The following is a 14,479-nucleotide window of genomic DNA, read 5'->3' on the forward strand; positions in this document are numbered from 1 at the left end:
ACCCTCAAGTCAGGGACCTCCACCCCCCACATCTTGGACATAAATCAGGGCGACCACCCTGAATCTCCCTTGGTCCTCACAAGAGCACATTCCTCCACCTCTCAGACTCCAAATCGGGATCCCCCAGTACCCTGGCACCCACCTTAGTCTCTCAGTAATGTCCCCTTCCCACAAATGTCAGACCCAAAATCGGGGTCCCCCAGGAGCCTTCCCCCCACCTCAACCTCTCAATAAGGTCCCCTTCCCACTCAAATCCGAATCAGGAGCCTTTCTTTCAAAGCCCATGGGATGCCCATCTAGTACCCCTGGGTCCCGGTACCTCCCCCCCCACCTTTTCTCTCACCGGTTCAGCAAATAATTGACCACAAACTGTGTGGCCTCTGGGAAGATCATGGTGCCTCTGGCCCTGTAGTCTGGCTGTGGCCTCCGTCTGCGTGGCCCCTTTAGTCTTGGGCTGGGGAAGATGATACTCCCCCTGCGGTCCCCCTCGGGTGTTTTTAGCCCAAAGCGTCAGCAGAATTAAAGAGGAAGCAAGGGAGGGAGCTGCCTGCCCCACTTACAAGTTCTCCCCCAACCCACCCCCCTCTCTCCTGGCAGATAAGCCCCCACCAGACTCTTCAGAGAGGCTTGCCCGGGGTGGGGGCACTTTCTTTGCTCCAATTCCGACTTGTCCGCTATCCCAGGGCAAGCAAGCACAAGGACAGAGACAAGGAGAAAGGGGGGGGCAGAACGAGACATAGAAAGGAATCCCCAGAAAAAGGGTTCTTAGAGGAAGCATGGACAAGGGAGGGGAAATGACCCGGAGAGGGAGAGAGGAGTGGCAGAGGAGGAATCCCAGAAGAAAAGAGGACCCAGGGGTGGCTAGGTGGCAGTGGATAAAGCACCGGCCCTGGAGTCAGGAGCACCTGGGTTCAAATCCCGTCTCAAACACTTCATAATTACCTAGCTGTGTGGCCTTGGGCAAGCCACTTAACCCCATTTGCCTTGAAAAATCCTAAAAAAAAAAAAAAAAAAAGAAAGAAAAAAGAAATGAGGACCCAATGTCTGACCCTGGGCTGTGCTGTTAATTTACAGAACTGGAGGCAGGGAGACCCTGGATTAGATAAAACCCCAAAGTGTGTGTATATATGTGGGATTTGTGTTCTCTCTCCACACTGGCTGGTACTTCTCTCATCCCTCTTTTGCACTCATCTACAAGAGACAACACAAAATCCTCTCCTGAGCCTGATGAAGGGCTCTGGTGACTTTGGATCAGGTCTGGGTGCTGCCTGCCCCACCCTGGGGGGCCTCAGGGGATCTGGGGGAACATGAGGGCCCTGACACCTCCCCAGCAGTAGCAGCTGCCCCATCTCAGTTTCAGCTTCAACCTGTCCTTGCTATTTCCCCCTAGTGACTCATTGTGGGGGAAGAAAGTGGGGGGAACTATTATGCAGCTGTTTTTTGTCTCCTAAATTCTTGTCCCCCCAAGACCATAGAATGTGCCCCCAACACTCCAACCCCCACAGACCTATCCTTCCTCCCCACATTGGTGAACATAAATGGCAGAGTTACCCACCACTGGGTCTATGTACCAACCAGTGGCCATTCATTCAGTCAACAAACATTTATGAAATGCTTACCATGCTTGCCAGGCACTAGATTAAGGAAGCCCTGGGATTCTTAAGGAAAAATGAAGTCCCTATTTCAAGGAGCTCACATTATGTCATAAATATATCCTATGTAAGATATAGCCTGGGCAGCTGGAAGGTGGTCTCCAAGGGAGGAAAGACCCTACAGGAAATGGGAACAACTGAGCCTGGAGGATCTGGGAGCCCAGAGAGGCCCTGGGGATATGAATGGATGGAGAATATTCTGGGGATGGGCAACAACCAAATAAAGGACTGAGTTGACAGATGGAGTGACTTGTTCCAGGAACAGCTAGTGACCAGTGGTTCTGACCTAATTGCAAAGTATTTTAAGGGGGGGGAGTCAAGTAGGAGAAAGTTAGGCAGGAAGGAGCTTTGTTGTGGGGCTCTAAAAGTCAGCAGCATAGGGAGACCCTGGAGATTATTGTGTTTGTGTGTGTGTGTGTGTGTGTGTGTGTGTGTGTGTGTGTGAATGTTGAAATGGTCAGAAATCACCTTGGCAGCTGAATGGAAGATGGATTGAAGAAGCGAGAGACTGAGGTTCTAGAAGTTCTTAATGAGAGTCCCGGGGAGAGGCAATGATGAGGGTGGGGCAGCTTTGTGAGTCCTGGAGAGGAAGGGTTGGATATAGGGGAATAATCATTGCACTAAATACTTTTCAAACATTGCATCCGAAAGAAAGAGCTGTGTGAAAGAGATATGACAGGAAATAATGACAAGACTTGGCCACAGTAGGGAGTCAAGAATAGAGGGGTGTGAGGGACTAGGGAATGGAGGTCCTTGGGACTGAGGTTTGGGGCAGCTAGTGACTGAAACACATGGAATGATGGATCTGGGTTTGAATCTTGCCTCTGGTATTTACTAAAGTGTGACTAGTTCAATTCATTGAAACGTCTTTGAGTATTAGTTTCTTCATCCTTAAAATGAGAGTGTTGATACTTGATGCTAATAATATTTATTACTGACAGTTAATACTAATAATACTATCATTAATAATAATGACTGACACTTATATGGCTCTTTAGAGTTAACAAAGCACTTGTATATATGTTATCTAATGTGACCCTCACAACTTAGGGACCTACAAGTTATACCTACAGGGGTTATCATTACCCCATGTTACAGATGAGGAAACTGAGTCTGAGAAGTTAGGTCATTTAGTCAGGATCAAAAAACTATTAATTCATCTGAGGAAAAATTCATACTTGTTTTTCTCACTCCCAAGTCGAGTCCTTTTAGTCACTTCATGTGACTTCAATCAGTGTGCCTTGAGGTTCAAATGGAACCATCTCTGCAGAGTGCTTTGTAAAACTTTCTATCAATCATGGATGTCTATGCCACACTACTAAAGCTCCAAACTCTCTCCATTTCCTCTGCTGAATTCTCCCCATTTCTTTTTTTTTTAAGGGTTTTTGCAAGGCAATGGGATTAAGTGACTTGCCCAAGGTCACACAGCTAGGTAATTATCAAGTGTCTGAGGTAGAATTTGAACTCAGGTCCTCCTGACTGCAGGGCCGGTGCTCTATTTACTTCACCACCTAGCCGCCCCCTCCTCCTCATTTCTTAAAGCCCAACTCACATTCTACCACCTCCTCCAGCCTTTCCTGATTTCCCAGTTAGTAAAGATTTTGCTCCTCAACCCTCATCTCCATTATGCTTTGCACCTCAACCCCCCTCCCCCACAATCCCCTGCTAGACTGGGAGTTCAATGAGGCAGTGAGGTCTTAACTGTATGCCCCCATCCCCCACCCCCTTCCTTGGCCTAATACACAGCAGGAACTTTCTGGATAAATGGCTATTGAATAAAATGAAAGAACGAATGGAACGGTTAGCGATCATTACTTTTCCTTTTCCCAGAATATAGGGTTATGCAGGACCAGTTCTTTTTTAGTACCCTGTCTTCCAGCATGGCCTTGTTCCTGGACACAATATTTGAGAGGCATCTTCCCTCTGATCAGGAGGAGTTCTGACTTCTCTGTTTCAAGCCAGCAAATCTTTCTTTAAAAACAAAACATTTATATAACGAACTTAATTCTCATCAAATAGAAACATTTCAATATGCCCAAAATAAAATGGGGAATTGAATATGAAATTGTAAACTTCTACTAGGTTCAGTTTTTAAGGAGGTAGATTAAATTTATTAAATTGTAATAATCAAATTGCCCTTTTTGTTTCCCCTTCAGAACATATTTTTTCTTCTGGTAAAAGTTGTACTCGTTCAATTGTCTTTAATATATTTCCTGTTGTGAAAGAGGAATCAGAACTAAGGGGGGGAGCCATAAGAAAGAAAGAAAAAAAACCATACAAATTTAAAAAACTGAACATAGGTTAACCCTGAACTGCATTCAGATTACATTGTTTTTTCTGTAAATGTGAAGGGCAACAACATTATCTTCCAATACTTGAAGGCAACAATCACATTCCTCCCAGATCTTTTCTTTTCTAGGGTAAAATTTCCAGCTAAATAGTAGTAACTAGTAAAATAATCTTTCCCCTGATAGAAGGCAAGCTCATTGCTGGCAGGGAATTTCATTTTTGTCTTTGTAATGCCCAACATATGGTAGATACTTCAAAAAAAGATGGCTGATTGATCTCTTCATTGATATGGCATGATCTACATGCCTATATTGACTACTATGTCCTTATGACATTCCAACTAAATTTACTTGAACTATGAATTTCATCTTAGTTTTTGATTCATTAAGCCAAGGGTCAAAATTGTTTTGAGTCTATTCTGTCATCTCTCCAGTATCCTGTCATCCACAAATTTGCCAAGCATGCCACCTATATAAATAACATGTATAATGTTGAACAATCTATAGCCAGGATGGATGGGGGGGCGATTTGCACACTAGAGGTTTCCTCTCCTGATTGGGAACAGTCCTTTAATCAGCGCTCTATGTGTACAGTTGCTCAATAACAGATTCATCTAATTATTCTATCCTCTAATCCAAATCTCTCCATCTCACCCACAAGGACATCACTGGATAATGAGACACTATGCCATAATCAGACAGAATTTACCTATGGAATTCTTGTGGTCTACTAGACTATTAAGTGCTTATAAAAAGCGATGAGTTTTGCATGAGGTCCTGGTGAATCCATGCTGGCACGACTGGGTTGGGTTTTTTCCCTGAACCCACAGAAAACCAGGATGATAGCAGTGAGAAAGGAAGAAAAATAATGGATGGATAAAGAAACTTAAAATTTTATTGATACATTTTTGGCAAATAGATACTTCTCAACAATAAAATCCATTACAAAGTATATTTCCTGAATGGAATGCAGGATGTTCCTAGTGTGGTATGTACAGTTTGGTTCTAACATTAACCTTTACATTTGACCAGAATTTTGTATCCCCCCCCCACCTTAACTTGATTTACAGTGTTGCAGCCATTGGGTGGACTGTTCTTTTGGCTCTTCTTTCCCCATATTAAAAGTGACTTTTAAGGGACTTAGTAACTGAATGGATGGGGGAGTCAGGGTCAAGAAAAGAGACAAAGGTGACTAGGAGATGACAAGCTTAGGTGATTTGGAGAATGGTGAAAGCAGAGGCTAGAAAGAGAAGTAGGAATGGAGAGTTTCCATGAGGAAAATAAATGTAGCTTTGAATAGGAGAAATCAAAGGTGCTCAAAGGAGATGGAGCGGGGAGATATCCAGGAGCCAATGGAAAATGTGGGACTAGAACTTGGGGAAAGAGGTTAGAAGTAGAGACCATATTGTCTAGATGGGAATTGTAATCACAGCAGAGGTGTGTAATCACAGCCAAGAGCTAAGAGCAGAGGACTGCGGAAAGAGTCATAGAGTCTCATTTAAAGTTGAAAAAAAAAAGGCACCTTGGCAAAAGAGACAGAGGTAACAAAAAGTAGGGGGAAAGCCATGAAGGAGAGGTGGAGATAGGAGGCTGAGCAGGTTGGAAAGGAGGCTGAGAGGAAAGCTAGAAGGAGCTGTGAAGCTTAGCTCTTCAACCTTTTACCATATCCTCTCTCCTCTTTCCTTTTGATTTTAGGCTGGGGAGGGGGGTGAATAGGGAGGAACTAAGCTTGTTTTAAGGCAGATGGGGAAGTGCCCAAGGACAGGAAGATCATTGAGAGAGGGGAGGAAGGGGGTGGAGGAAGGGATCAGAATAGTCTTCTGAGACTGTAGGGAAGGAAAAGCAGATGGATGCTGGGACATGGGGTCATGGCAAGGAGGAATAGCTAGGATGGAGCTTACTCTGGGGTGCCCAGTTGTTTGATCAGGAAGGAATTCGTATGTTTTTGTGGGAAAGAGGAGCTCTTTAGGGAATCTGAAATCCTTAGATGATGGGAGGGGGCTGTTTCAGTTTCAGATTAGCCACAGGGCTACTTATGAATAAGCAGTCATTAAATCCTTGTTGGCTGAGTGATTTTTTTTGTCCATCTCTACCCATGAACCCTATCATGAAGATCCATTCCTGGAAATAATTCAGAAATTTCCCCAAAAGAAACTTAGGGTACTTGATTTCTCTAACTATGCCACCCACACAGCAGCCAGATGTGGGTCTTACCCTTCTCTTCCCCTCCCCAGTTTCTAGAAGGGGAAATGGAGGCTTAGGGAGGTGGAAGGCTGTAGAATGAGGTCCCAGGCAGAAGAGGAACAGGAAGTTGAGTACCAGGCTCCGGATACAAAGGCATTTCGATGAGAGAAGTTCCTGGGTTTCCTCAGACTTTGGAAATTCCCCACATTCTGCTCTAAGTGACATCTCGAGACTCTGATCCTTAGATCCCTCGGGCTGAGACCCTGTCCCAATCAGCTTGAATATGTCACCAGTTAAGACCCTCCATAATGACTCTTCTGATCCTAAGATCTCCAACCCTCTAGTCTTTGTTGAGTAGCTACCCTACATAACTATAATGGGGCTAGATGGTGCAATGGATAGAGAACAGATCTGGAGTCATTCTGAGTTTAGATCTGGCTTTCAACACTTATTAGGAGTATGACCCTAGGTAAACCTCGGTTTCCACATCTGTAAAATGAACTGGAGAGGGAAATGGCAAATCACTCTAGTATCTTAGCCAAGAAAAACCTAAATGGGGTCACAGAGTCAGACATGATTGAAAAATGATTGAATAGCCCCCCCCAGTTATAAGGCATCCAGACAGAGCCCCCTTAAACCTGAGAACCCTGGACTCTGAGATTCCCTACCCCAATCGTGAGATACCCAATCCTGAAATTCCTAGATCCTTAGACCTCCTCCCCTGAGACTCTAGATATTAGATCTTTCAACCCTGAAGCTTCCACACCCTCCAAATCTAAGATTCTTGATAATTAAAACCTTTTGGCTTTTGAGAACCCAAATTCTGAGATTCCCTGACCCTAACACAAGGAAGCTTTGAACTCTCAACCCAGAGTGGGGATGGGAGAGCATGTCTTTCTAGGCTAAGCAGTCCCTTGGGTTCAATGAGCAAAAGTGGAAGCTAAGAGCCTGGGGACCCCTAAGATGCTGGGGAGAAGAGGTGTATTTAGATTCCCACAGCCTTTAGCAGTTAGAAAGAGAAATCTAGGTCCGACCCTGAGCTGCACATGGCTGAGAATGAGTGGAGAAGAGGTAGCCTATTTCCACTTCTCCCCAAACCCCCTTCCCCCATTTCCACCCCCTCCCTCCTACCTCCCTTCAGTGGGTGATAGGAAAGGGCACAGGTCTGACGTCTGAAGTTGCTATGGCGACACAGAAACCCCTTTCCTTGCTGTTACTATGGTAACCGGGCCTCCATCTGTGCAGCCCCCCATTTAGAAATGGGGGTCTCTAGTTAGAAAAGAGCAGGGGGAGGAGTTCTAACTAGGGAAGACTGGGGGTCAGGGAGAACCAAAGGTAGTGAGAAAAATGAAAGAGCAAGTGGGCATGTTTGTGAGGAGGGAGTAGGAAGGGGAGGGGAAGAGCTGGGGTTTCCAAGACTGAGATGGTTGGGAGTCATTCAAAACATCTCCCCATTCCCCAGAGGAGAACACGTCGGTCCAGATAAGGGGCTCCAAGGACTAGGCTCCAAGGACACTTCAGTTCTCCTTAGTACTGATGCTAAGCATTCCTCTTTCACCCTTGGAGAGGGATGATGTTTTTCAGGCTCTGGAAGATAGTGATTATGTGATTATGATATCTTTAAATCCTTAAGATTCCAAGTCAGGTCTGGGGAGAGGGGAGTTTCCTCATCCGGGGATCACCTGGGCCAATCCCTTTCTTGGGCCAGGTTCCCAATTCCTTCAGTCGATTGGCCTAGGTCCTCTCCCACCCCAACATCCCTCCCCTTTCCGGCCCTGGGCCAAACTGCGGAGAAGTTTGTAGATGGGGGGGAGGGGAGGTTGGGAAGGGAATCCCCTGGGGATATGACATCACCAGGCTGATGTGACCCATAGGACCAGCCTCCCTGGCTCCCTATCGCCCCATTGTGGTCACAGAGGGATATTTCTCCCCTTCTAGGTCTCCCCAACTCCTCCAAATGTCTTGCCCCACCTTGATATACAAGGACTGGGGCAGACAACTCCACAGCCAATCCTGGGAAATAGAAAGGAAGGTCTAAAGGACAGAAGAGTTGACTTGAATCTGGGGCAAAGTGAAGACAGAGGAGAGAAGTTTGGAGAGTGAAATATTAGTAAAATATCAGAAAGGATGGAAAGGGGATTAGAAGGAATGGAGGAAAAATGGTAGAAAAGACAGGAGGTGAAGGGAGAAAAGAGGGGGGGTGGAAACAGGCAAAGGAAAATTTCATAGGGGAGGGGATTGTCTTTGCCTCAGCCTCTCCAATGCCTAGGACTTAATATATATGCAAGAATGAAGGACATGGAAGAAAAGGTAGGAATGGGAAAAGGGAGAGAAGAAATAGGTAAGATTTAAAAAAGAGAAAAGGTGAGAGAAGTTGAAAGGAGGTTGGAGAGATAAATCACAGAACCTTATAGAAGAAAGGAAACTTAGAAGTGATCATGTCAAACCTTTATTTAAAGAGGAAATCCTCTTTTTGATGCTTGCAACAAAGGATGATCCAGCCTTCACTTGAAGACTTCTCTCCCTCTAGATGGGGAAATTCCTCCTTCCCAAAGCAGCCCATTTTATTTTCTTGTAATTTTTTTTCAATTATAACCATCTCTCTATCTCCCCTCCCATTGAAGAAATATAAACAACGAATATGAATAATTGAACAAAATGAATTCTTACAGTAGCCATACTTCAGCTTTGATCTTCTGGAATTTGGAATCAAGGTTGGCCATTGCATTGATTAAAATTTCTTTAGTCTTTAAATGTTACTTGTTTTTAACAACGTTGTTGCTATTAGATACATTCTTCTCCTGGTTTCATTCATTTCATTCTGCATCAGGTCACACAAGTCTTATCAGGTTTCTCAGACATCTTCCCCTTGTCATTTCTCCAACTTTGAGGCATCCATTTCCAGGTTTTTTTGCCACCACAAAAAGTACTGCTATAAATATTTTTGCACAACTTATTTTATTGGGGGGGATTAGCTCTGTTCCTATTATATTGAATTGGGATACTTCATCATTTACAGCTTTGTGATTTCCACCTTTTGATCCTAATTCTCCCTGAATAGAGCCCTTGAAATACTTGGAAGGCAGTTGTATCTTCCATTGCTCTTTTCTTTTCTTTCTTTTCTTTTTTTTAGGTTTTTGCAAGGCAAATGGGGTTAAGTGGCTTGTCCAAGGCCACACAGCTAGGCAATTATTAAGTGTCTGAGACCGGATTTGAACCCAGGTATACTCCTGACTCCAAGGCCGGTGCTTTATCCACTACGCCAGGTAGCCGCCCCCATTGCTCTTTTCTTATCTTGGTATGACCCCATTTTAACTTAACCTCTGTAAACTTTATTTTCCTCATCAGTAAAGTGGGGAAAATAATGACATAACTCAGAAGATTGTTGTAAGGATCAAATGAGAGGTCTAAAGAATCTTGTAAACTTTTAAATCTTAGATAAACCGGAGTTTTATTATTACCTGTGACATTGATTTTATGAACCTAAGTGTAGAACTTTGCCTTCATCTCATTGACTATCATCACTATTTTAAAAAAAGTTGGCACTAGATTAATGCCAGTTACATTGCTTTACATGAAAAACTTACACTGTTTTCTCAATATATCCTCCCCATCTCTTGATAAAAGTATGACTGCCCAATTTTCTAATCTGTCAATATATTATTGGATCATGGATCTCATTCAGATCAACTGGTATGTTTGGTTAATCATGCCTCAACATTCAGGTTGTTTTTGTATCCTCTGAAAATGTGATATGCCTGAATGATATACCTTTATCTGAGTCATTAAAATATAATGGAGCACAAACTCAAACAGATTCCTTAAATAATCCACCAGCCAGTCATTGGACACCGTTTTATAGATATCAAAATTGACATCAAATCATCGACGACCACTCTTTGTGCCTGGCTATTTAAACAGTTTGACTTAACCAAATTGACCTAATCATATTACCATCTAGCTCACAAGAACTTTGCCTAATGTTGCTATTTAACTGTAGCAATTCCTTTGGTCCTGACAGTCTGATAGTTTGGGTCAAAAAGAGAAAAAAAGGCTAGTCTGGTCATTATTGTGGTCTGGATCTTTGTAATGCCTCACCACTTCCTTTTCTGGGTGGTTGGGTTTTGAAATTTTACTAAGCAGAAGGGGCAGCTAGGTGGCACAATGGATAGAGCACCAGCCTGGAGTCAAGGAGGACCTGAGTTCAAATTTGACCCCCCCAGATACTTAATTACCTAGCTGTTTGTTCTCAGCAAGTCAACTACATTGTTTTGCAACAAAAAAATAAAAATCAAGTTCACTGGTCTATAGTTTGGGGCTTTCATTGTCTGTTCAACTATTTCCAAAAATGTTATCAAAGGAGACAGGTCCTTAATCCCTTTCATAGTTCAAGCTTCAACTTGAATGTGACCTAGAAGTTTTCCCTGATTTCTCCCCTCCTTCCCTTCCTCTTCCCCTCAGCTAAATGTGCTCACTTTTTCTTCCCCAGAGGATATTGTAGAGCCCATTCTGCTTGGCTTCTCTCTTCAGTTAGAGGCAGGATTAGATGACCACTAAAGTCCTTTCCAGCTCTGAACTTTGAGTGTGAGTCATCCCTGTTTCTTGGGATTTATTCCGTCAGACACAGCAAGGGCCTTGGTCTGATTCCTGTGTCCCCCAGAGCACAGGAACTAGGTGGAAGGGAAAGGAGGTGGGAAAAGAGGCTGGGGTTTTGAGTGGGAAGGAATCTTAGAGGTCTCATTTGACAGGATAAGAAACTGGGGCTCAGAGGTGTGGGGAGAAAAACCAGAAGAAATAAAGAGAAATAGGAAATGAGAAAAAACTTCAGAGGAAAGGAGCAAAAGAAAAGCCATCTTTTTCTGTTTTATTATGTCTCAGTTATCTACCCCCTCATTGGTTCCTGAAGCATCTCCCTTCATTCTTCAGTCCGGGCTGTGTCCCGGGCCTGGCATCCCCTTCTTTCCCTCAGAGTCCTTATCTTGCAAGGCAGTAGACCCTTCAGGACCCTTTTATGCCCCAACACGACTCCCCCCGCCCCCCGCCCCAGCTTTTGCTTTCTGTGGCTGGCCCTACTTACCTTTTTGAGGCATACGGTTTGATGTAGAACTCTGAGTCTGGGGCCCCTGAAAAGGTCTCAGAGACCCCCAGGGCTCCCCCCCCCCCCGCGCCCCCAAGGGCGGACAGACGCGCACACACACACGCAGCCAGCCCGGAGTGTAAAGAACAGTGTAAGCTGTGCTTTTATTAAAATGTGCATCATTCTTTTATTTTAAAATGTGCATCATTGTCTCGTGCTCGGCGCGCGCGACCTCAGCGCGGTGTGCCCGCGGCCGGCCCCGGCCCCGGCCGGCCCCGCGGAGCCGCCGCGCAGGCGCGCTCAGGTGGCGCGGGCCCGGGGGCTCCCGCCCATGGCCAGGTAGACGTCGATGGGCACGTGCAGCAGCGTCAGGCAGTGGCAGCCGGGGCAGCGGCGCAGCGGCCTGCGGGGGGAGGGGCGGGGCCCCGCGTTGGAATCCCACGGCCGCCCCCCGCGCCCCCCCGCGCCCCCCCTGCCCCCTGGGGGCCCCGGCGGGGCGGCCCGCGGCGAGCTCACCTGACCGGGGTGTGCTCCGTGGCGACGGGCTCCGCGCTGTCCTGGGGCTCGGGGGCGGCGGCCAGGCCGGGGGAGTCTCCGGCCTCAATGGGGAATCTCCGACCTTGCGGGGGCTCCTGGGCGCTCATGTCCGGGCCCCGGGAAGCTCTGCGGGGGGCGAGGCGGCGCTGAGTCCCGGCCCCGGGGCCCCGCGCCGCGCCCGCCCGCCCGCCGCGCTCACCTGCTGGAGGCCGGAGCCGGTCCCAGGCGGGAAACAGCTGCCCGAGCCCTGGCCGCGGGGGGACGCTGTGGTCCAGGGGGCGCCGGGCAGGTGTGTGGCGCGGCGGGGCGGGGCGCGCGGCGGGGCCGGGCCCTCGAGGGCGCGGGCCGCATTGTGACCCTCGGGGCGGGCGCGCTGACCTCACAGTGGCGGGGGGCCGCGGCCCGGCCCGGGCCCGTTCCTCCCCGCGGGGAACCCTCACTGCTCGGGCGGGGCGGCGCGGGCCGGGCGGGCCGGTGCGGGCCGGGGCGGGGGGCCCGCGGGGCCGGGGCCGGGGCCGGGGCCTCCCTGCGGCCGGCCGGGGCGGGCGGGCTCTCGGGGCCGGGGCCGGGGCCGGGGGGCGGCGGCCCGCGCTCTGGGCCCCGCGGGCGCCAGGCCGGGCGGCGGTGACGACGCGGGCCCGGGGGGCGGGGGGGCGCTGCCCATTTGGGGAGCCGGGGCGGCCCCCCCCCCCGCCCACCCCCGGGCCGCTTGTGCCACGGGGCTTTACATCACAATCGCGACCCCGGCTTAAAAATGTCGGGCCCCCGCCCCCGCCCCCACCCGCGGCTGTGTCCGGACGGAGAATGTTCTAGCGCTGGGGGCGGCTGCGGATGAAGTCCTGGGGGGGAGAGGCGCGGGCCGAGGGCGATGGTGGAGTAGCGCTGCCTCGCGGAGGCAGGATGAGCTGAGGCGGTGACGGGAAGGAAGGAAGGAGGAGACAGCATGGAGGACTTTCTGCTCTCCAATGGATACCAGCTGGGCAAGACCATTGGGGAAGGGACCTACTCGAAAGTGAAGGAAGCGTTTTCCAAAAAACATCAACGCAAAGTGGCGGTGAAGATTATAGACAAGATGGGCGGGCCGGAAGGTGAGCCGGGCGGGGCGGGGCGGGCCGGGCCGGGCCCCCTCCGAGCCTCGGCGCCTCGTCCAATCCGGGGCGCGGGGCTCGGCCGAGGGGCGGCGCGTGGAACGGCCGCGGGGGGCCGGGCCCCGGGCGGAGTGCGAAGCCGGGCTCCGGAGGCCCGGCCGGTTCCAGAGCGCGCTCCGGGGCCCCGCTCCCTCCCGGCCGATCCTCCCGCCACCTCGCCGGGGGGAAGCGCGGGGACTCCCGGAGAGGGCAGGGCGGGGACCGCCGCGGGGTCTGCCCCGTGCGCCCGAGCCCCCCGCCGCCGTGGCCGGGGGGGGGCCTTGCCGAGGGCATGAGCGAGGGCGGGCCCGGGATGGCATGCCCACGCCCCTCCTCCTCCTGCCCCCCCCAGAATTCATCCAGAGGTTCCTGCCGCGCGAGCTCCAGATCGTCCGCAGCCTGGACCACAAGAACATCATCCAGGTGTACGAGATGCTGGAGTCCGCCGACGGGAAGACCTACTTGGTGATGGAGCTGGCCGAGGGGGGAGACGTCTTTGACTGCGTGCTGCACGGTGGGCCCCTGCCCGAGAGCCGGGCGAAGGCCCTCTTCCGCCAGCTGGTGGAGGCCATCCGCTACTGCCATGGCTGTGGCGTGGCCCACCGAGACCTGAAGTGTGAGAACGCCCTGCTGCAGGGCTTCAACCTGAAGCTGACTGACTTCGGCTTTGCCAAGGTACTGCCCAAGACCCGGCGGGAGCTGAGCCAGACCTTCTGTGGCAGCACGGCCTATGCTGCCCCCGAGGTGCTGCAGGGCATCCCCCACGACAGCAAAAAGGGCGATGTCTGGAGCATGGGCGTGGTCCTCTATGTCATGCTGTGTGCCAGCCTGCCCTTTGACGACACAGACATCCCCAAGATGCTGTGGCAGCAGCAGAAGGGGGTGTCCTTCCCCGGGCACCTTGGCATCTCGGCCGAATGCCAGGACCTGCTCAAGAGGCTCCTAGAACCAGACATGATCCTCCGGCCTTCGATCGAAGAAGTTAGTTGGCATCCATGGCTAGCAAACACTTGATAAAAGCAATAGCAAGTCCTCCCCAATAAAGCAGGGGAGAAAGAAAACCCAAAGTCTGCTTCTAAAATGGTGATATATATTTTACACTTTACGTTTGCTTATCCTATAAAACTCACCCCCCACCCCCATTCTCTTTTCCCTTAAAAGACCTTCATGGAACCGAGGGCTTCATTCAGACCTCCCATTTATCACGACCGATGTGAATTTTTATACGACAGGTGTTTAACTAAAGTAAATTAAAAATAGACCCCAGAAGCACACACCTGGGGGAGGAGGAGGAGAAAAGTTACCAGAACTATTGGATCTACGCCGTTGTTGCAACTTCCTTTCCAAATAAAAGCAGAAGCATTGGGAATAATGCAGAAAAGGCCTCTTGACTCCTTGTCTCAGCGAGGGCCAGGTGTCTGCCTCTCAGGCAGCATGTTGAATGGGCCCTGGCAGGCCACTGTCCCCTTCATGCAGGTTCCCCAGCTCAGGGTAGTCCCCAAACTGAGTGCAAATGGTGAGGGGGGGCTCTGCTCCAACCACTGGACATGAGGGACTGGCTGCCATAGGGTCAGGCCCCATACCAAAGGTGCTGAAGTCAGGGCCAGGCCAGAT

At 49.6% G+C, this 14,479-nt stretch overlaps 2 protein-coding genes across 2 annotated transcripts; one reads left to right on the forward strand and one right to left on the reverse strand.

Annotated features, from left to right (window-relative positions):
* Positions 1-11,398: 11,398 nt before the first annotated feature.
* FAM229A (family with sequence similarity 229 member A) lies at positions 11,399-12,168 on the reverse strand. The gene is made up of 3 exons (XM_074217716.1): positions 11,938-12,168; positions 11,718-11,864; positions 11,399-11,604 (listed from the first exon to the last, which is right to left on the reverse strand). Exons 1-3 carry the CDS (start codon positions 12,087-12,089, stop codon positions 11,502-11,504), a joined length of 402 nt encoding a protein of 133 aa, XP_074073817.1. The 5' UTR covers positions 12,090-12,168; the 3' UTR covers positions 11,399-11,501.
* A 155-nt stretch (positions 12,169-12,323) lies between these two features.
* On the forward strand, positions 12,324-13,932 carry TSSK3 (testis specific serine kinase 3). Its single transcript, XM_074217715.1, has 2 exons — positions 12,324-12,826; positions 13,218-13,932. The coding sequence occupies exons 1-2, from the start codon at positions 12,682-12,684 to the stop codon at positions 13,877-13,879; spliced, it is 807 nt and encodes a 268-aa protein (XP_074073816.1). The 5' UTR covers positions 12,324-12,681; the 3' UTR covers positions 13,880-13,932.
* Positions 13,933-14,479: the final 547 nt, after the last annotated feature.

The sequence above is a fragment of the Macrotis lagotis genome, chromosome 1, assembly GCF_037893015.1.
Source record: "Macrotis lagotis isolate mMagLag1 chromosome 1, bilby.v1.9.chrom.fasta, whole genome shotgun sequence".
Lineage (NCBI taxonomy): Eukaryota > Metazoa > Chordata > Mammalia > Peramelemorphia > Peramelidae > Macrotis > Macrotis lagotis.

Bases quoted from the DNA above. Each gene is read 5' to 3' on its own strand.
- FAM229A (XM_074217716.1), bottom strand. From the start codon at position 12,089: ATGCGGCCCGCGCCCTCGAGGGCCCGGCCCCGCCGCGCGCCCCGCCCC. The intron at 11,865-11,937 runs GTGAGCGCGGCG...CGCCCCCCGCAG, and splicing joins CCGGCTCCGGCCTCCAGCAG to AGCTTCCCGGGGCCCGGACA. The intron at 11,605-11,717 runs GTGAGCTCGCCG...CTCCCCCCGCAG, and splicing joins ACGGAGCACACCCCGGTCAG to GCCGCTGCGCCGCTGCCCCG.
- TSSK3 (XM_074217715.1), top strand. From the start codon at position 12,682: ATGGAGGACTTTCTGCTCTCCAATGGATACCAGCTGGGCAAGACCATT. The intron at 12,827-13,217 runs GTGAGCCGGGCG...TGCCCCCCCCAG, and splicing joins CAAGATGGGCGGGCCGGAAG to AATTCATCCAGAGGTTCCTG.